General features: G+C 42.8%; 1 protein-coding gene across 2 annotated transcripts in view; it reads right to left on the bottom strand.

Annotated features, from left to right (window-relative positions):
* Positions 1-22,277, bottom strand: part of CCDC141 (coiled-coil domain containing 141) — a 144,864-nt gene that overhangs the window by 53,078 nt on the left and 69,509 nt on the right. For both annotated transcript variants that reach the window (XM_024204039.1, XM_024204042.1), the window contains one exon: positions 9,050-9,244. In XM_024204039.1, the coding sequence (XP_024059807.1) occupies positions 9,050-9,244 (195 nt within the window). The remainder of the gene's footprint in view (positions 1-9,049; positions 9,245-22,277) is intronic.

Below are 22,277 nucleotides of genomic sequence, written 5' to 3' on the forward strand. Positions count from 1 at the left end.
TCTCGCTAACTAGATCAAGTCATGGCTGCTACATAGAGATTCATATTTATCCCATATTCAGTGTCAGTCACAAGTGGGAAGCCATGGTTCACTCACATTATCTGGGTTGATTGTTCCATGGCAGCTGTTGTGCTGGTTGGCAGCCTATACCCTTCCTATTTCGCTGTGGTTTCAAGAGCTTTGCAAATCCTTTAAATTAACTGTGCAAAAGCAACCTCTTGTGTCCATTGCAGTCTTTTTTCAAACATTAGCATTAATGTTAAACAGTTAGATTGGTAATAATTCACATATTCCTCTAGCTCCTTTAATCAAAGGACTTCATAGAGTTTAACAAACATTAACTAACCCTTGCAAGCCCCTAGGAGATGTGTAACATTTTAAACCCTATTTTAGAGATAAGGAGACTGAGGCACAGACTGTTTAAGTGACTCACATTAAGGTCAGTGGCAAAGCTCAGAATAAAAAACAGGGGTCCAATGATGCCTTGTGCTCAAGAGAAGATGCAGAAGCTGTTTTGGTTAGTGAGAGCTGCTGTATTACTTTTTATCCTCTTCTCACCTTAGCTGGTTGAGTGGATGCAAATGTATTGAGCTATACAGGCCTGGAAAAGTGAGGAGGAAAGATACAGACTTGAAATATCCATAGTCCAAATGCACATGACAAACTTCAGGTAATTTGCAGTGTTGTTGTAGCCATGTTGGTCCCGGGATACTAGAGAGACATGGTGGTGAGGTAATATCTTTTATTGGACCAACTTCTGTTGGTGAAACAGACAAACTTTCAAGCTACACAGAGCTCTTCTTCAGGTCCACGTTGACATTTTAAATGTGGACCCGTATATGATTCCCTAGAGTAAGCTCAGATCGGTTGTGTAATAGAAATTCGTCTACCCAAAAGTTTTGTTCTGAATATTGTCAGACATTTACACAAATATTTTACACTTGGGGAACTGAGATGCAGAGAGATTAAAGCCAAAATGTTTCCACTAATTTGGAGAGCCCAATATGAGATATGTAAGGCCTGATTTCTCAGAGTACTTATCATTTTCGTAGCACTTCAAGAAATGTAGCTGTTATAATCTAAAATGTTTCTACTGAGCATGGGTAAAGTGTGATTTTTCAATGGCTTATAAATTGGAAAAATTTGGGTAGCTTTTCACAAACAAAAAGGGAAATTCTTGACACAAAGGCCACACCCCTGCCCAAACTGAAATCCCTGTTCTAGTACATGGGGGCACTAGAGCTTTTCAAAGAGTTTTTAAAATATGGGCAAAACAACTTATTCTTCCCTAGCATTTTTATTTTTGGAAATAGTGGAACTGTTTGGATGAAATTACAAAAAAAACCAGATAGCTGGCACATAAAATTTCAGCCCAAACATGTGTTATAAGCAACTGAAAAGAGAATCTTATCATGGGAAGTGTCCGATAACCTTAATAATATGTGACGCTACCAGCCCTGCCTATAATACACATGCACAGACAAACAGAAAAAGAAAAGAGGGAGAAAAACTAAATATTGTCTATTATCTCTGTCACACAGTAAAAATTGAGATTCTCCAAAACTAGCGTTTGTAGAAGCAGAGACAATCATCAAAAGGACAAATGTTTCACTTTACTGTATTTTAACTAAAAGATACAGAGTTAATAGCCTGCTGTAAGGCAGAATCAGAGACGATATCAGCCATGAAAATTTATTACCACTTAGGAAAACCATTCAAAAACTGTTTATACTGCCCTTTGTTATTAGAGTCATTCCAATGCTTATTTTATCTGCAAGCAACATAGATGGAGAGAAAATAATCAGCTTACACCACTGTAGACACAACGACAGCATTGACTATGATGACTAAAATAAATTAAAGGGAGCTGTCATACAGTAGTCTATCATCAAACAAACCAACCATCAGTGCACTTGAGGTAACTAATAGAAAGACATGCATGTAAAAAAATCCAAAATAAGTTCCCAATCTTGATTCAGGACCCACTACTACAGGCCATTGTGCCTGGGAAGATTCCAAGTGAAGTAAGTGGGACTTTACAGGAATCCTTATTAACAGATCCTCATACAAGATTGAGTCCTAAATTGCTAACTGTATATAATCCTCTCAATATACCCAGAATGGAATAATCCAATCTATGAACAACCTTTGCTTAGTTTTAGAAGTTCTTGAGTGCCAAATAGTGTCACAGGTTGCTAGTGATGGAGGTTTCTGAATGATTCTATAAGCACCCAAAAGGTGTTCAGGTGGGGTTTTCGGGGTGGACAGTTCTCGTTTGTGGAACTTGTTCATTCTGACAGGTTTATGCACAGCACAAGATTTTTCAGCAAAGCACTGCTATACTTTGGTCCAAGCCTTTGGAGGTTTTTATCCTGTCTGGTAAGCAGCAATTATTGACAAGGTTATGACTAAATAAGCAGACGGAGTTTCCACCCTGCCTTTGAAGAGGGTGCACACACACTATACATAGTCCAAACTTATCACCTTCCTAAGGTTAGACTTTATTATTAACAACAAAAGCAGAGTATAAACCTCAGCCTGAGCTTTCTCCTCAAAGCTTGGCTGTTGCTAAGGTTTTCTCTGTGGGATCTCCTCTGTCTCACCAGTTTACTTCAGTACCTCTTATACTCTGCTTGAATCCAGTGAGATTCATCTGCTAGTATGACTCAGCCGTAATTTCACTGCTCCATCATGCAGGGTTCAAGCACCTGACATCAAGGATACCTCAGAACTGAAGAACTTTTATCTTGTGATACACTGTCTCCCTGGAGCAATGCCCAGGATTTACTCTCCAGTTTATTTTCTTCTGAGCAACCCATTCATGACCCAATAACCAAAGTCTCATGTTAAATGATTTGACCTCTTCATTGCCTCCAGCAATAATTTTTTTCATGGCCATGGGCAAGTTCCATGCACCTCATACTTCTGTGGAGCCCATGAGGGAACAATTTTTTTTCTATCTCACGCCAAGACAGAGGTTGGTGGGAGTCACTTAGAGTCAGCCCATCTGAACCCTACTCCTCAAGGAATTAAAAACAAGCGGTCCCCATGGATGTAGGTGACCTGAATGGGTTCCACTGCCTGAAGTAGTTCAATTCTTTCTAAGCCCTCCTGCAATGAAGTCTGGATACATCCTGAGCCCCATTAGCCCGATACTGTCGCCACCTCTAGCTGCCTGGGTAAACTGCTTGGAGCCCTGGACCTCAAGATCTCTGCAGTAGCACACATTTCATCACAATTACACTCCATGGAATGACAGAATTGTTGTATATACTCCTGTTGACCAGTGAAACAGAGAATGAGATACGTACATGTCTTTTCTTTTTAGTTATGAATAGTTGCATGGAAAAATTGCATTACACAATGCACATTATGAATACAGCTCTATCAACATAAACTCTTGCAGCATCATTTACTTTTCACAAAGGCAGGACATTCTACCAACCACCGTCCGCATGACAAGCCATACACCCATCCCCAACCTTCTGTTCATTCACTATATTTGTTCATTTCAGTGTGAAAGATTAATGTGGAAAAACAATAACAAAACTAGCAAAAATGACAAGAGTTTTACAAAATGTAATTTAAAACAATGTCTGCAAGCAACAATATGGGCATGATACCTGTGAGCATGGATAACTCTCCTGCCTCTAGAGCCATTTTTGGCTTTTTGGAAAACAAATATGAAAAAATCCGAATGTCGTACAGAAAGGAATCCAAATGTGAGGACCTGTGTATGTCTTTACACCCCCTAACCTCTCCACTTTATGGTCACTGTTCATTTAAGTATCTGATGCTTCAGATCCACTTTGAGTCACTCATATTAAAAACAGTATTTTATTTTTTGAAATTCTTTGATCCATCTTAGTTCTTCCCTGATCCTGCCTCTGCCTTTCCTAGCTGCCCTCCCTGCTTCGAGATCTTTTGACTATAAAGGAAGATATTCCCTGGACACATCCTCTGCCTCGCTCTACTGCCATCTGGCTCTTCCCAGTCTTTTTGCTCTCAGGAAAGCTCCAGGGCTTGTTCCAATTGTTTCTCTGTGTCTGCTTAGTCACGTCTAATTATAATACTGAAATAGGAGCAGGGACTTCATTAACTATGTTTTTTTAATTAAGCAACATCTATGTCTATTTGTTTATTTTTAATTACACCCATTAGAGCAGAGGTGGGCAAACTACGGCCCTCCGCTCTTCCCCCTCCCCGACAGCCTCAGCTCACTCTGCCGCCGGCGCAATGCTCTGGGTGGCGGGGCTGCGAGCTCCTGGGGCAGTGCAGCTGCAGAGCCTGGCCTGACCCGGTGCTTTGTGCTGTGCGGTGGCGTGGCTGTAGCGCCGCCAGTCACCGGGACAAAGGGAGCAGGGAGGGTTGGATAGTGGGTAGGGGAGTTCAGGGTGGTGGTCAGGGGGTGGGGGTGTGGATAGGGGTCGGGGCAATCAAAGGGCAGGAAACGGGTTGAATGGGGGCAGGGGTCCCAGGGGGCAGTCAGGAAGGAGAGGAGGGGTTGGATGGGGGGGCAAGGGCAGGCAGGGGTTCTGGGGGCAATCAGGGGACAGGGAGAAGGGGTGGTTGGATGGGGCAGGGGTCCCAGGGGGCAGTCAGGAAGGAGAGGGGAGTGAGGGGGGATTCAATGGGGGGGCAGGGGCAGTCAGGGGCGGGGGTTCTGGGGTCTCTCAGGGGACAGGGAGCAGGGTGGTGGTGGATGGGGCAGAGGTCCCAGGGGTGGGGCGTGTCAGGGAACAGGGGGGGTTGGATGGGGCAGGGGTCCCGGGATGGGGCGTCGGGGGGGAGGAGCTGGGGGGGGTTGGATAGGGGGCAGGGCTGGGCCACAGCCTCCCCTAACTGGCCCTCCATACAATTTCCGAAACCCGATGTGGCACTCAGGCCAAAATGTTTCCCCGCCCCTGCATTAGAATCTCTGTGGGCATGTACAATCAATACTAAATCATAACTTACAACATGCACAAACCTGACAAAAAAGTCAACTAAAATACAAAAATAAAATTCCTCTCATTCAAGCTGCCATCCTCAAGTAAAAAGCTGAACAGCTAAGTTTTGCAACACATCCTGAAGGCTAACAAAACTGGGCTTCATTGGACCACAAGGAGGAGTGAATTCCAGAACCCAGCCTCCACAACTAAGAGCACCCTGCCGCTAATCCCCTCCCAGATGTCAAATCAGGAGACTCAGAGCTAGAATGACCTAGATGATTTTAAATGTTGGGATGATACATAGGAAAAGAGATGTTCTCCCAAGTAGCTAGAACCATACTATGTATGGCTTTATATATAATGATATATATGATTTGCACTAGAAAACAAACCAGGAGCCCAAAGTCTATAAAGCGCAAGTGTAAAATGCTCCATACCAGAGTTACAGCTAAAGAAGAGTATGATCCTATAAACATTTACTTATTTAACTCAATAGGACTACTATGGTTTGCAAAGCTACTCATGTAAGTAAATGTTTGTAGGATCTCCCCCTACATGAGCTGCCTCATTGTGCCTTACTTGTCCTCCCCTGGGGTCTTCAGAGAGTAGCTCAACATAAAGACCATTGCAGAAATTCAAACCGGAGGTGACAAAAGGACAAATAATTGGGGAAAGATAGACATGTATGAGAAAAGGCAGCAAGACACACACATGCAACTGTGTCTTTGCTTGTGTTTGTGAAGTACCTAGCAAAATAATAATAATAATCCAAGCCAATCCAGGTTCAGATTTGATCTCACAAGGTCACAAAGACCAAGGGTTGTGATGCATGTGAATATTTTCTGAACTAGGGTCTGGTCCTACAATCACTTGTGCAAGTAGCCTTTACTCATGTGAATAATCTCATTGGTTTCAATGAGACTATGCATGAGCAAGGATTACTTACATGAGTAAGGGTTTGCAGGATCAGGTCCTCTACATACTGGGTCCCAGTCCTGCTTCCACTGAAGTCAATTGGACATTTACCTTTTACTTCAGTGGGAGCAGGAACAGACCCATTGTGTGCAAGAAGAGATAGCAGTTTTGGAGGTTTTTAATAATTTTAATTCAGTGCATTATAATATATATATATATATATATGAAAACCAAGAGAATGGGTTATAGGTTAAAATACAGCTGTGATAATAGCCCGTCCACCAGGTGCTCAAAATATAAATAACCATGGACAAAAGTCCTTTTTTAGTTCACTGTGCATTTATATGGATTTTTTTTAACAGGGTGGCTATAAATGTTATTGGAAATAGCCATCTTCTAAGGCTTCTGTAAACAATTTGTGAAAAAAAAAATACAAAAATATGTTATCAAAAGATTGTGTCTATGGGCACCTTAAAATAAACACATTTGTGTACACACACACACTCTTAAATGACATTTTGTATTTAAATAGTGCCTTTTAACCAAGGTTTTGCAAGAACATAACAAGTATGGATGGATGAAGACTCAGTGCCACTGTGAAGAAGGTACTCATTTCTCCAGCTGTGAAATGGGGGCACAGAGAGAGATTGTACGTTTTCAAAAGTGGCACCAAAAATTGCCAGCGATGGAGAATCCATCACAGCACTTGCTAAGTTGTTCCAGTGGTTAATGAACTCTGTTAAAAAATTGTACCTCATTTCCAGCTTACACCTCATGTCTAGCTTCAGCTTCCAGTGACTGGTTCTTATTATACGTTTCTCTGTGAGAGTGAAGAGCCCTCTATTATTAACTTTCAATTCCCCATGCAGAGACCACTAGACTGTGATCAAGAAACCCCTTAATCTTCTCTTTGTTAAAATAAACAAACTGAGTTCCTTAAGCCCAGGGCCAGCCAAAGGGTAGGTGATCAGGGCAGTCCCCGTGGATGCCAAATCAGCCTCTGAGAGGGTGCCACATTGCTCAGCTGGTTATTTATGTACTTATTTATCTATTTTATTTATGTGCTTGGCCAATCTGCAGTCCAACCTTCTTTTTATCCTCAGCTGGTTAATGTGCATGCATGTGTGTGCGTCTAACGTGGCTGGCAGAATAGCAAGGGCCGGCCATGCTTAAGCCTTTTGCTAGAAGGCATGCTTTCCAATTCATTAATCATTATCATAGCTCTTCTCTGAACCCTCTCCAATTTATCAACATCCTTCTTGAACTATGGACACCAGTAGTAGACAGTGTCCAGCAGTGGTCGCACTGGTGCCAAACACAGAGTAATGTAACCTCCCTACTTCTACTCAATATTCCCCTGTTTATTCATCCAAAGATCACATTAGCCTTTCTGGCCAAAGAATTACACTGTGAGCTTATGTTCAGCTGATTATCCACTATGTCCCCCGCAAGTCTTTTTCAGAGTCAAGGTCTAGTGATTAGGGCATAAGCAGGGCCGTCTGTAGCCATTTGAGTGCCCTACGCAGCACCCCCCCACAGGGGGGCTGTGTGGGGCCCCAGGCTTCCCCCCCACAGGGTGTGGGAGGCAGGAGCTGTGGGGAGCCACTTTTGGGGACCCCACAGCCCAGAGTGGCCTGGGGGATTAGCAGGGGACTGGGAGCAGCCCGCTCCGCTTCCCTTGCCCCGGCGCCAGCCGTGTGGCTCAGGGGAGGGGGCTTGGGGGAAGGGATCCCCTACTCAGTGCTCCGCTTCCCACCACCAGTGAGAGCCAGGGGTGGTCCTTTCCCCAACCCGAGCGACGTGGGTGGGACTGGGGCAAGGGAAGCAGAGTGGGCTGGGGCCGCATCTCTCTGCTTCCCGCCGCCGATGAGTGTGTGGGGGGGCATCCTTTCCCCGCACTCACCATTGGCGGGAAGCGGAGTGCCGCAGCTGGGAGCTGGTGGAGTAGAGCAGGCTGGGGCCGGGTTGCTCCGCTTCCCGCCGCTGCCAGTGAGTGCGGGGTCGCTGGGGGAAGAGGTGGAATGGGGGCAGGCTGGGGGCAGAGCAGGGGGGAAGGGTAAGAGGCATGGCGGAGGGAGTTTTCCGGGGCCCCAAACCCCCCTAGGGATGGCTCTGCCCCTTGTAGGGGGGGCCGGCCAAGGGATAGGGCTGGTTGCCAGGGCTGGTGCTGCTGCGTATGCAGCATGCAGCTGCCTAGGGCACCATGAAATTTGGGGCAATTTGGTGCCCCAAATTTCATGGTGCCCTACGCAGCTGCGTATGCTGCATATGCCTAAGGAGGCCCTGGGCACGAGTCTAGGAATTGGTGAGACATGGATTCCCTTCACTTCCTAAGACTTCCTGTGTGACTGACCTTGGCAAGTCCCTTAGCCTCTCTTTGTTTTAGTTCCCCTCTGTAAAATGGAGACTAATTACTTCCCTATCTCACAGGATGTTGTACAGATATACATTCAAGACTGTGAAGTGCTTTGAGATCTACTGATGCAATGTGCTATATAAGAACCTGATGGTCCAGGTTCCCAGGATGGATTCCCCCATCCTGTAAATATGGCTCATATTCTTTCTTCCTAAATGTGTGACTTTACATTTGGCCATAATAAAACACACATTTGTCTGCTCCAAGCAACCCAAATCACTCCTTATCCATGACCTGTCCTCTTCATTATTTACCACTCTCCCAATCTTTGTGTCATCTGCAAACTTTATCAGTAGTGATTTAATGTTTTCTCCCGGGTTATTAATAAAAATATTAAATAGAGCAGGGCCAAAAACTGATCTCTGTGGAACATACTTTTTCAATGACGATTCCCCACTTACAATTACATTTTGAGACTTATCAGTTAGCCAGTCTTTAATCAATTCAATCTGATTTTCTATCATTCTAGTTTCTTAATCAAAATGTCATGTGGTACCAAGTCAAATACCCTACAGATATCTAAGTATATTACATCAACAATGTTACCTTCATCAACCAAATCTCATTAAAAAAAATCAAGTCAGTTTGTCAAGATCTATTTTCTATAAACCCATGATGATTGGCACTAATTACATTTTCTTCTTTTAATTCTTTATTAATTGAGTCCCATATCAGCTATTCCATTATCGTGTCCATTAATTTGCACAATGCCTTGCATATCAGACTTCAAGAGCAAAGTAGCAGTCATACGATCAGATTATAATTATAGACTTGGCCTCTAACTAACCTTGTTAGCAGCACTAAAGAAGTCATTGGCCTCTTGTAACAAGGTTTTCCTTTCCTCCATACGATGGCACAACTCTTCTTGCAACAGATTTATTTTCTGATTTGAAAGCTTCAGATGTTCCTTTTCTGCGTAGTCCTCTGAAAACAGAATCTTGAGCGCTTCTGCTTTTAATTTTTCCACAGTGGAATTCCATTCCTAAAAGGAAGAGTGCTGATTTAATTAACTCCATGTATCTAAAATGATCCGAAGGAAACTGTTGCATAGTAACATGTTACAGTTATTGGCAAATACAATCATTTAATTTTATATGAGTGAAGGTTATAGCCAACTAAAACAGATTTTCTCTCCAATGATTTCTTAGCAAAATGACAGCTTTAATGAATAAGAGTCTAGTGACAAATTTGCCAAAGGACGGTCCCACAAGCAAAAGAAGTGTAGACTACAGCATGCCCACTGGGCAAATTGTTCGGGATAAAATAAAAAGCAGCCCCAACCACACAGAAATCTGACTCTTTTTTTTTCAGGTTTTGATAATGAACACTTCTAATCACCACTCAGGGCCAGTTCAGATCACACTGCCATTGCAGGCTCTTTGGGGGCCTCATCCTGCCAAAGACAAACTGAAATATTGCCACGATGCTCGCTGTTCGTGCTTCAGTGCCACATGGTGGGGGCATATTAACTATGTTCGCTGAGAGCTCTGAGCTGAATGATCATTTGAGTCAGGATGCTGCCCCATTTATCATGGCCTGGAAGGGACACATCACAGGTTCCTCTCCAATGGCCTCCATCAACTATTGCCCCATTCCAACTCCACAAACACACATGCCAGTTTTATTCTTCAAACATAAAACTTAGGCAAAACATCAAAACAAAGAAGCTCCTCCACCCGTCATGGGTTACAGATGTCACTGCACAACCTTCCTTTCAATCCCCCTGCTGCAGGGCCTGCTGCCAGAGCCCATCTGTCTCCTGCCACTCCTCTATGAACTGGGCCACTTGCTGAGTTTTATAATCACTTTGAGCCCTTCTCCAGCTCTGCCTGAGAAATAAACAGGGCTGGCAGGCCCCAGGCCATCAAAGGGGCAGGACATCCTGTTACAAGCACTTTTCATCCATAGATCTCAAAGCACTTTGCAGAGTGAAGTAAGCACTATTCCCATTTCACAGACAGGAAATCTTATTCTGAGGCACAGAGATGTTAAGTGCCTTTCCCAAAGGTGCACAGCTAGTCCATAGCAGAGCCAGGAACAGATGTTTGTTTACAGACATTTCCATAGCACTCATTACTATAGTATCAGAGCACTAGAACTGGGTTCTGACTAAACATTTTTCATTGGTGAATGCAGATGTATCAAAACCAAAACTGTTGGACCGATGCAAGTTTGTGTGTGGACACTGCCTACATGCAGAAGTTCCACGGATTTACTTACAGTGGATCTACTACAGTTTGGAGCTAAACCAGCTTTCTATTTAAAGCTTGACTCTTCTAAGTGCTATGAAATCTATGTAGTTACTTGGATTGCCTTGAAATTTAAATCAGTTTAAAAAACAATTTAGTTAACCCAGTGCAAACCCATATCCACATCTTACATCTATTTAAAACTGGTTATATTGGCCTACCTTGTGCTGTGAGGTTACTGATGCACAATATAACCAGATTTAAAGCATTATAGGAATGCCCCCACAGGGTTTAAACTGATGCAACTTTCTTATATAGACAAGTCCTTCACTTACATTTTTCTACCTATGGTAAATTCCCTCATTTCCATCTTAATCCTAACTGACATTTTTAATTTTAAAAGGAGCATTTTAATTTTCATATTCAATGTAAATTGAAAGTAATATTTTATTTTAAAAGGGTAAAGGAAAAAAATGTCCCACCATTCTTGATTTCAATAGTACTTCCTGTTTCAGTACTACTGTTTTGTGTTTTTTTTGTTTGTTTTTGAATGGGCAATCGATAAAAATAATAATAAAAACTTTTATTTCATCTACTGTTATTCCTGTCAACATTTGATATTAGAAACCTATTGTGTTATTCAAAACAAAATCAATATATATTATTATGTTGCAAACCCTCCTGCCTTAATTAGCATCTTTCCACTACTTTTTCTGCTAATGAATTAAATACATTTTGAAACAAGAAAAGAGAGAGTTTTTCTGTTGCAGTTCCTCTCCTTTTTCAAGGAGAAAAAGAAAGAAAGAAAGAAAGAGCAGTTTGTGTAGTCTGACAAATATTTTAAAGTGAGATATGACAAAGGAAAATGGGTTTTTCAGAATGGCACAATAATGGCATTTGGCTCTGTCTTTTCCAAGGGTGCTCAAAAAATGCTGGGAATTTGGCTCTCTTTCTAATGTGTATTTTATTTTTTAGTGAAATAAGTGTTAGTGAAAGATGCTGTGTTGATAGGCTGGCAGAAATAATCTGATAATTTACAGAACAGTTATAATATAAGCAGCCCTAGCATAAGCTTCTTCACACTATCCCATTCCACTGCCTTAAACCCGTCCTTAAGGTACCATCAAATAGGGATGGGGAGTTTAGCGCGCATACTTCCATTCATTCCTTGACCTCTTTTCTGAGGCTGTCCATTGTTGTGGCAATGGTTTTGTGATAGAAACTTGTTTAAAAAGAGATCAGCAGCTAATTTCACATAGGCCATCGAATGGTGATGAAGGTAGTAACTTTCATTCACTACTGACTTGGGCTGGATTTGGACCAGCAACCAAGTGAAAGACTTCCTTCAATCCCCTGAAAAATGCAGTCTCCTTCTTACTTGTTTATAGAATGTCAAGCCTACTTAAGATAGATCGGTGTTGATAAATGCAAGGTAATTCACACTGAAAGGAGTAATCTGAACTGCTCATACACCTTACTGGATTCTAAATTAACTTGAACAACTTGGGAAACAAACCTGGGGATCATTGTGGACAGCTCAATAATGCTCAGTATGCAGCTGCAGTCATAGAAGCAAACAAAATGTTCAGAGGCATAAAGAATAGGATGGAAAATATGAATGAAATTTTATCATGTCACTGTATGCTCTCTCTTCAAATACTATATTTTGTTCTGCTCACCCTATCTCAATAAAAGCAGAGGGGGTTCAGAGATGGGTAACAAAAATAATTAGACAAATATGAGGGGAAAATCCAGATGAAGAGAGAATGAAAAGATTGGGACAGTTTCGTTTACAGAAGAGACTAATACGAGGGGACACAACAAGTATATATAAAATAATCAGTGGTAGAGAGGAAGCAAATTGGGTTCGCCTATTTACACTTTCTCAAGAACAAGGTGACATTCAATGATAAATGAAATAATTTTACTTGGACAATTAGCTTGTGGTTCTCACTGCCACAAGATATTATTGAGTCCAAGAGTTTAGTGGGATTCAAAAAAAGACCACACTTTTATATGGATACAGAGTTACAAGGGATTGGGGGGGAAAAAAACATTTGTAAGAGATATGCGCTCTCATGCTTCACCAGCCTCTAACAAAGGAGATTAGGAAGAAACTTCTCTCTGGATAGGTTATCCCATTTCTACCCATGTTAGGGTTTCTTGCACCTTCCTCTGAAGCTACAGTAATGGCCTCAGAGACAGGACTGGACTTGCTTGATCCAATATGTCAATTCCCATGTTCTTATATAACCGAAGTCCAGACGATACCTCTACGTGGAAGAACCCATGTGGGGGACAGGAGAATTTGTAAAAAGAAACTTGCAGTGTGTGAAACAAACTCTGCAAGTGGGGTGAGTGTTGTCTTCCCTTCTTCTACAGAAGAATCAGAAAGCTTCAGCCCCAAGAAACTGTGGATCTCAGGAAATCTGCTGAAGAAATGGGTCATCTGCAGAGTGATCATGTATCTCTGCATAGAATCTGGGGACCAATGCCACCTAGTCATAGAACACCCCTCCACAGCCTGGAGTTGACCCACTGAAAAGTCCATATAACCATAGGTTGGATTAGTTTTACAGCAGAATGGCTGCTATTTTCTGAAGTGGGGAGGAAGACAAGGCATGTACATTACAACTGGTTGAAAATTTTCCAACAGAACATTTTGTTGTTGGAAAATGCAAGTTTGCTGACAGCAAAATGTATGACAGAAACATGTTGATTTTTGATATTTTATTTAGAACAAAATTCCCTCCCACCCCCAGCATTAGATAATGTCAAAACCTTTTGTTCAGACATTTTCAGAACAGAATATTTTTATTTTTTGTTTCCAAAATTGGAATTAAATGTTTTGATCAATTCCAAATGATTCCCGCCCCTCCGCCCAGAATTTCATTTTGCAGGAAATTTTGAAATGTTTGTTTTCATTTTGTTTTGGAACAGAAAAATATTTCGAACTCAGGGAATATCTCACTTAACAGAAAATCTGATTCCTGCTTTGCTGAAACATACAAGCACCCTCTCCCCAGGTCGCCTCGCTCCTGCAAACTTGGCCCCACAGCACGAGCTATAAGGGATAGTGTGCCCAAAGAGCTGTCCTCCCATCCATACAAGAACCCTCAGAGCACAATCTGGTCCTAGGTTGTTAGGGTCCAGTTTTGCCCTACAGAAGGACCACACACAAGCATCCCTGGTCCATACTGAGCTCATTATTTTTAAATACACCCATTCTGTACCCAAAGAATATGGCTGTTTTCTGATTATTCATGTCCATTTTCCATTTACATGTGCCATCAGGGAATTGCTTAAAATTGCTCATTCCCCTCAGCCTTCCCAGAAATACTGAGAAATACCATGCAAATGGTGCAGATCTTTGGACCCTAGAATTGGACCTTTTCAAGTCCCCAGAGAAAAAAGAAAGGGACTAATATCTGGGGATAAAAACAACAATCCATTCAATTTGCCTGTGATTGATATAAAATTGTATTGAAAAATCTGTTACTTGCTTTTTTTAAAAAAAGCTCTGTACAGGAACCAACAACCTTTAGTATGTATATTTTACCAGTTAAGGGAACACTGAAATATAGTCTCTAAAGCAAGACTTTTCTTTCATAAAATCCTGCCTTTGTCCCTCTACTCTAACTTCTGCTTGGCAAAAATGAGGATTTCAAGACTGACTACATTCTACTGTTCTTTATACATTTCCTTTTTTATTTAAAGGAATTGTTTTTGTTTTACAAAACAGAAGGCACAGTCCCCATGCAGATAGAGGGCACAGACCCTTATATACATTGCACTCTAATGGGTCTACTTGTATGAATAAATGCTGCAGGATTGGCTCCATAGGGCCACTCCTATGAGATACTCAATTCCATCAGCTCCCATCAACTGCACTGGGATTTGCAGGTACTGACTGCATTTTATGATGAGATCCAACATGAGCTTTCATTTATATTTCAACATATTAATATCGGAATAGATAGTGTGAATTAATTTAGAAAACAACAATGAAATACATTCCTATGAAACTAAGGTCCATTAAGAGGGCCTGCCCTAGTGGCATTAGTACAGGTAAAGTGACAAGAAAGTTCAGCAGCAGATGTTTTTGCTGATTTTGTAATGGAAGAAATAGTTAGGTCTCAAAATAAAAATAAAATATTACTTTTGCAAGAACTTATATGTTCCTAATGCAACAGCATGGACGCTGCTTATGATTAGCTCAGATATGATAAACTCTACTTATAGAGAGGTGCAATGAATGTTCTAAATTGTTTCAGTGCATTGTGATGAATAAGTTACATCTCCAGCTAGTGAGGCTCTGATTATAAGGAAATGACTCCACTTACAGGGAAATGACTGCACTTTAGCAGGCTTCCACTATAATAACATTCATAAATTTGCCTTCATTGTAGGTTGCCCACTATTCATCTTCTAGATGATTTTTAGGCAAAGGTTGGTTTATTTGAAGAACCACATTAAATGTGTGCCTCTTTTACACCTAAAACGGTTTATGCTTGAACCTTTCCAATCAAACTGAAAATGGGAATGTATTGCAATAATTAAGTATTTTAAAAGAATTCCATGGATATTACATCCCTGCATACTTTCTAAAGACTTTAATGTAGCTAGATCCATTTGATATTCTATATGATTTTGTGATGACCAGGTGCCAGCTCATGCCAAGGTCCCCATCTCTCAAATGAACACTGACAAACACATGGCTGGAGTCAGTCTAGATCATCTCTGTGTTAGTATTGTTAAAATATGTATTAGAATTATAAAAATGTGTTTAGTGCTTAGACTTTACTAAATGGTTGTGAGTTGTTGCATGCATTAATCTCACGTATAACAACATATGTATCCCACATTGTAAGGTAATATTTGAGCAGTTGTATTGCGAGCCTCTGTGAGTGTGTAAATCACCAGACAGAAGAGAGACATTATTTAATGTGAAGGGAGGATCTTCAATAGAAGAACATAAGAACGGCCATACTGGGTCAGACCAATGGTCCATTTAGCTCAGTATCCAGTCTTCTGACAGTGGCCAATGCCAGGTGCCCCAGAGGGAATGAACAGAATAGGTAATCATCAAGTGATCCAGGTGTTATGCCTATCCCAAAAGGAAAGGTCCACTGATACCAGATAGACTATTGTGGAACATTGCAACTGGAATTTCCCTATGTACTGTCAATAAGAGGACAAAAGACTTTTGTTGTTTTGCCTTCTTCCCCATGAAGATGAGTAATGCAAGTGTACTTCTCCTATCAGCTGAACTTGCAGCTCAGAGCACATGACAGGAGGGGAAATAAAACAATAAAGAACTAATTATCTCTGTTGGGCTTGGACTCTGGGAGGCAAAGTGTTTCTAGGTATAAGCAAGAGATCCCCAGAAGCTCAGCTTGGGTTAGCCCTAAAGGACACATACAGTTTGTTATAGAAGCATATATTACCTTTCAAAACTGAAGACTAGATACATAAATGAATCATGTTTACCTGCTTTAACCTTGTAAATAACTCTCTGGTTTTCTTTACATAGTTTATTATAGGATTGGCTACAAGCATTGTCCTTGGTGTGAGGTTTGAGGTACAACTGACCTGGGGTAACTGCCTGGTCCTTTGGGACTTGGAGTAACCTGAAGACTGCTGTGATTCTTGGTGTAAGGAATCATCTATCACAAAGACACACTCACCTGGGTGGTGAGATAGATCAGAGTACTCAAGGGGACTGTCTGTGACTCCATGTTAAGGCTGTTATAGTGCCTGAGGAGTTCACACTTGATATTTGGTTGGTGAAATAGAACGCACAATCCATTTGGGGTTTGTACCCTAGTTCCTAACAGTCTGCCCTGAGGTGACTCAAGACCATGAGTACCAACTACAGGCAGCATTACAGATCTCTACAAAAAATTCACTCTGTTTTCTTTACAGTCCCTACAGTGAGTTTCTGAAGCATTTATATACTATTTTTAGTACGCAATTTTATAATTTTCTTTTTTATAAGGAAAGGTTTATCAAGGGCATGGAAACTCAATGGAGAAAATCCTTGTCAGTTCTGTCTGTTCTTCGGCCTTCTAAGCGTTAATGCTATAACAGTCTGTCACTTGGCAATACAATATTTCTGTTACTTGTCTCCACCAGAAAGAACACAAAGCCTGCCATTATCTTGACTTTTCAGTTTGACAGAGATATGCGAATATCTCTGACCCATTAAAGACACATGGCACTATATATACCTGTGCTCAGTGTGTCTCCACAGGTCATGCCATTATTCTCATTTTTCCTCTCACAGTAGTAGCCTTTTAAACTATAGCTTTCACTCTTCCATTTGGAAAGGAAATTGAGCTCCTTCTGGATCCCTTGATTGATTTTGTTCTTTTAAGAGGATTAGAGCTGATAGACAAGAAAGTGAAATTATTTTGTTACTTTTAAAATAAAAGCCTCAAACTTTTTCTGCACAAAATGCTGTGGGTTTTCAAAAACTTCTCACGTAATTGCCTGAAGTAAGTAGATACACCTACTGCTTCAGCTGAAGGAAAACATAAAAATCCCTGTTATTCCTAAGGGCACGTCTACACGTACAGCGCTGCAGCTGTACCGACGCAGCTGCGCCACTGCCGTGTGTCTGGCGAAGACACTCTATGTTGGGGTGGGCAAACTACGGCCTGTGGTCTTCATCTGGCCCCTCAGACCTTTTAACCGGCCCCCCAGGAGGGGGTCGGCGGCTTGCCCCACTCCGGCGATCCGGCCGGGGAGCAGGGTCGGGGGCTTGCCCCGCTGCAGCCAGGAAGCAGGGATGGGGGCTTGCCCCGCTCTGTCCACCTGATGCTCCCACATGTTCAGGTGGGGCCTGCGTGAAGGCACACATGTTACTGCGGCTGCACAACCTAATTACCAAACGTGCCTCACATGCCATCAGAGCCTGGAACGTGCAAGCCCACGTGCCTGCTACTTGTTCTCTTAGGTCACTCTGCTGTTTTACTAGTGTTCATTTTCCATTGTTGAGGATAAAACAAAGAGTAGTTGGCCAGGAAGTGCCAGTTGCATTGTTCACATTAATCAAAGAGGGCGTGGAAAGGAGGTAAGTTTGGTTTAATTATTGTAATACTTTGTTATGATGGTATATTTATAATAGTAAGTAAGGTTTAATGTTTATTTCCATTAAAATGTATCTTTATTAAATAAAGTTTATTTGAATATCTCTGAATTGTTAATTTCATGAGCATTCATGGCCCGCCATACAATTTCCATACCCAGATGTGGCCCTCAGGCCAAAAAGTTTGCCCACCCCTGCTCTACGCCAACAGGAGAGAATTCTCCCATCAGCATAATATAACCACCTCTGTGACTGGCAGAAACTATGTCGGCGGGAGAAGCTCTCATACCGACGTAGTGCTGTGCACACTAGTGCTTGTATCGGTAATTTATGTCACTCAAGGGGGATGGTTTATTCACACCCCTGAATGACAAATTTTGCGGACATAAGCTGTAGTGTACTACTGCGGGGCAAATGAGCTGGTTTTTTTAAACCTTTGCTTCTTACAACCCTAAAACCCCAAACAAACATGGTTCCTGGAACAATCTGACATGAGAATGAGAAATCTTTGCAAAAAAATGAATGTGACATAGGTTTGTGATATTACAGGTAATAATTAAAGTTCAAACTAATTAAATACGTATTTGTCAGGCTATGTGGTGAAGTAATCCCTTCTACAGTACCCAGTAGTATACGTAAGGCCAAATTTTCAAATCAGTGAGTGCCTTTCTAAAGCCCAGTTTGTGCCTGTAAAATTTCTTCCTGTAACTTTGCATCTGTAATTAAATTCTAGGCACCAACCTAAATAACTGAATCTGCCACTGCCAGGTTACAGGTGCAAGTCAGACAGGGGCACAGATACTTTTAATGGTGCCCACAATAGACTTTCAGGATGAAAAGTTTCATGCCCAGATTACACGGGCGCAAACTGCATCTGTGTAAGGGAGGCTGAGACTCAGCCTGGCTGAAAGTTTAGGTCACAATGTTCAAGAGGTCATATTTCCTTCTAACCTTCCAACTCCAGGGACTATTCCTCAGCTAGAATCAATTACACCCATTTTCTTTTTTGTAGTTACTGGTCTTTTAATTTAACCCTGCCCTTTCCTTTCATAAGCATTTGTTCCTTCTAATAACTGTTTGGTCCTTGATTTCTGTTCAGTATAGTGTTAATGTTCTAGAAGCCATAGGGCTGTGTATCATTTAGTCACCCAAATCACTAGGTAGAAGCACTGGACCAGCAAGCTAAAGGTCAAGACCAGACTTTGTCCCAAGGAGCTCAACAAATGCAGCACCTGTGGGTCCTGTTGAGATAACTGACCTGACAAACGTACCCTAACTGTGAGCTCAACTGTAAAAAGTGAGTGAAAGTTTATGAAAGGTCAGAATAACCCATAACAACAAAGATTGATGGGACAAAAGTGAGACAGAAAGACTAAATTAGTCCAAACAAAAAGGCCAACCTATATAATTCAAGGACTGTGTTAAGATCATGCCTGGTAAACAAGACACCATGAGACCAAAAGTCAGTGAACCAAAACTGATATATCAGAAACTAGGCGTAATTGGTGGACAAAATAATCAGGGGATTAGCTATTCCACCCATTACTCCCTTTTGGGGTCCTTAAAGAAAGAGTTTGGGGGGGAAATTGGCTACTGGCGCAAGAGTCACCATAATGGCTGCTATCCACACCGTCACCTGGGACCATGGGCCTTCATCTTCCTGAACCTGAGAGATGTCCTGACCAGACTGGGCTAGAGAGAGGGACCCAGATGACATCACTACCTCTATGAGCTTCGGCTGAATCCCAAACACAACCAGGATGTTAGATTTCTCTCTCTTTTCTCCCCCTTTCCCCCATCGTATGTGGCCTTTTCCTTCCCACCTTATTTCTGTTGTTTCCCATCCCTCTCCTTTTTCCTTTTGTCTAATAAGAGTCTGGTTTAGCCAAACAAAATTGTGTATTTTGCTCTTATAAACCTGTCACTAGAAAGAGGCAACAAAATGCAATGCCCTAAACAGCTCAGTGCTGATACAAGTGTTCCAGCTGTCAGGGCTTGTCTACACTTACTGGGGATCAATGAGCAGAGATCGATGCATTGGAGATCAATTTAGCGGGTCTAGCGAAGAACCGCTAAATCGACTGCAGATCGCTCTCCTGTCGACTCCTGTACTCCACCATATCGAGAAGAGTAGGGGGAGTTGATGGGAGAGCGTCTCTTGTCGACATTGTGTAGTGTGGATCCCGTGGTAAGGAGATCTAAGCTATTCACTATTCACGTAACTCAAATTGCGTAGCTTAGATCAAATTTCCCCTGTAGTGTAGACAAGGCCTCAGAGTGGCTGATAAGACCATGTGCTATGTCTGTTTTTCCAGCAGAGAGGTTGCAAGTGAGAGCCAGAGACCAAAGCTGTATTTTCTCTCTTTGCTGTTCTTTTCTCTCCCAGTCTGTGTATGTGGTTGGTTTTTTTTGTCTTCTAGGAAATGGGATCAGACTTCAACAACAGCAGCAACAATGACAGCTCCAACTCAACTAACTTCTCTTTTCCCAAAAAGGACAGTTAGTACCATCTTTAATACCCTCTAAGAGACTGTCAAACTGTCCTTCTAAAAACCCTCTCCAGCTAAAGAGAATGGGAACCAGGGAGTTTGTAAAAATGAAAACCTTACTTAATACTTGACATTTCAAATGCTTTAATTGTTTTTCCTCCTTCTCTGTATCTTTAATAAAAAGACTAATATGATGTTTAATGGTGTGTTTGCCATGGCACTAATCAGGCTGAGGTCTATGTATATCAAGCCCTGAACCTTGTTTAACACTGTTTAATGTTGGACAGTGAGACGTAATACACCACTGTATTCACACCCTACACACTACTGTAATAATCTTTGTACAAAGTACACTTTGTAAGGTATCATCTGAAAACTCTATTTGCAGGTCAGTATTGTCATGGCAAAATGTGTGTGGCAACACTGTATAAGTTTCCCCTCTGTGGCGTTATTAACACATGTTCCAACCCCACAGTCCTGCCCAGCAGTGCAAGTAGGCTGGTACACTCTGGTACACTGTACCAGCAAGCTATTTATAGCTGGTACGGCGTACCAGAAAGACACAGGAGCAGCCCCACCGGAGGAGAGGGTTGGGGGGCAGGGCTGGGGGTTCTGATCCTTCCCCTCTGGGAGGGGCAGCAGGGAAAGGAGCACAATGCCGGAAGCTCCTCCAATGGCTGTACCACCCCCAGCCTCCAGGGCCGCCCAGAGGATTCAGGGGGTCTGGGGCAAAGCGGGGGAGCTGTGGCGCTTGTACTCACCCGGCGGCGGTCCGGGTCTTCGGCGGTGGGGGGCCCTTCAGTCGTTCCACGTCTTCGGCAGCACTGAAGGGCCCCCCGCTGCCGAAATGCCGCCGAAGACCCGGACCGCCGCCGGGCCACGGCTCGCGGGGCCCCTGCCACCGAAGACCCAGACCGCCACCGGGCCAGGGCTCACGGGGGCCTGAGGCACATTGACCCACTTGCCCCCCCTCTGGGCAGCCCTGCCAGCCTCACCCCCCAGCCCTGTCTCCAGCGAGGCTGCTGCTGTAGTACGAGGAAGGACAGAGACGTAGCTCCGTGCCTGGAAGGGCAGGGGGGAGTGCTGGGAGTTCTGCTCCTTTCCCCGTTGCTGCCCCTCCAAGCAGGGAAAGGAGCAGAACACCGCCAGCTCCCAGCCTCGCCCCACCAGCTGTCTCTCCGGTGCAGCAGCAGGAGGACAGAGCCCCCACCCCAGGTAATATGGGATGGATGTGGGGAGGGGATGGGGAGAGTGTGGGTGCCCCGGGCTGGGGGTTGAGGAGCCACATGGGAAGGTCACGTGCCCCCGCTTAGCTGGTGGCTGCCCCACCTACTGGTAAGACATGAATTTTACGTGCACCATTTGTCCTGCCCAAACAGAAGTTGGCAACTAGGTCTGTCCTAAACAAAGGACTGTGTGCTTGCCTTAATTTGCATTTAAGCAGTGAACAGAGTCATCAAGCAGGAAGGGAAGACAAAGAAAGTTCAAACAGGTGAAAAAATTCAGCAGGGAATATCCTTCCACATGGACTCTTGGTCCCCAGGATCTTAGCTGGAAATGTTTTTCAAGAGGGAGGACAAACTAAAAAGAAGAGTCAAATACTCCAAGGCACCCCTTGGTCTCCCTTTCTCTGCCCATTGCATTCATTGCACCTGAGGAAACAAAGGCAGCAGCCGCTGGATGCTCTGGGGGAGGTGCCCTGACCTAAAGAGTTTGGTCAGGGTAAGACTGTTGAAAGCATGTGGTGAGAAAACTTGTTGCTTTGAATCTAATGTAGTTTGTTAAGTTAGACACTAGTAAGCATTTTACCTTTATTTTCTTGTAACCATTTTTTACTTTTATGGCTCATTACTTGTACTCACTTGAAAGCTTTCTCTTTGTTGTTAATAAACTTCATTTATTGCTTTATCTAATCCAGTGTGTTCACGCGGAAGTGTCTGAGTAACTCCATCTGGGGTAACAAGTTGTGTGCATGTTATTCCCTTAAAGGAATAATGGCTTCAGTATATTTGTACTGTCTAGAAGAGGGCTGGGCAGTACAGGACATATGTTTCTGGGCTATGTTGGTTATATTGGTGATCATCCTGCAGTGTAACCAAAGCTGGTAAGAGCAAGAGCATGGCTGACAGGCTGCAACACATAGAGAAGCATAGCTGGGAGTGACTTGCATGCTGGTGGCTACAGCAGCAAGGCATTCTAAAGGGCACCCAAGGTTACAGTAGGGTTACCATACGTCCGGTTTTTCCC

Source organism: Terrapene carolina, unplaced genomic scaffold (genome assembly GCF_002925995.2).
Source record: "Terrapene carolina triunguis isolate 2854851 unplaced genomic scaffold, T_m_triunguis-2.0 Scaffold62, whole genome shotgun sequence".
Lineage (NCBI taxonomy): Eukaryota > Metazoa > Chordata > Testudines > Emydidae > Terrapene > Terrapene triunguis.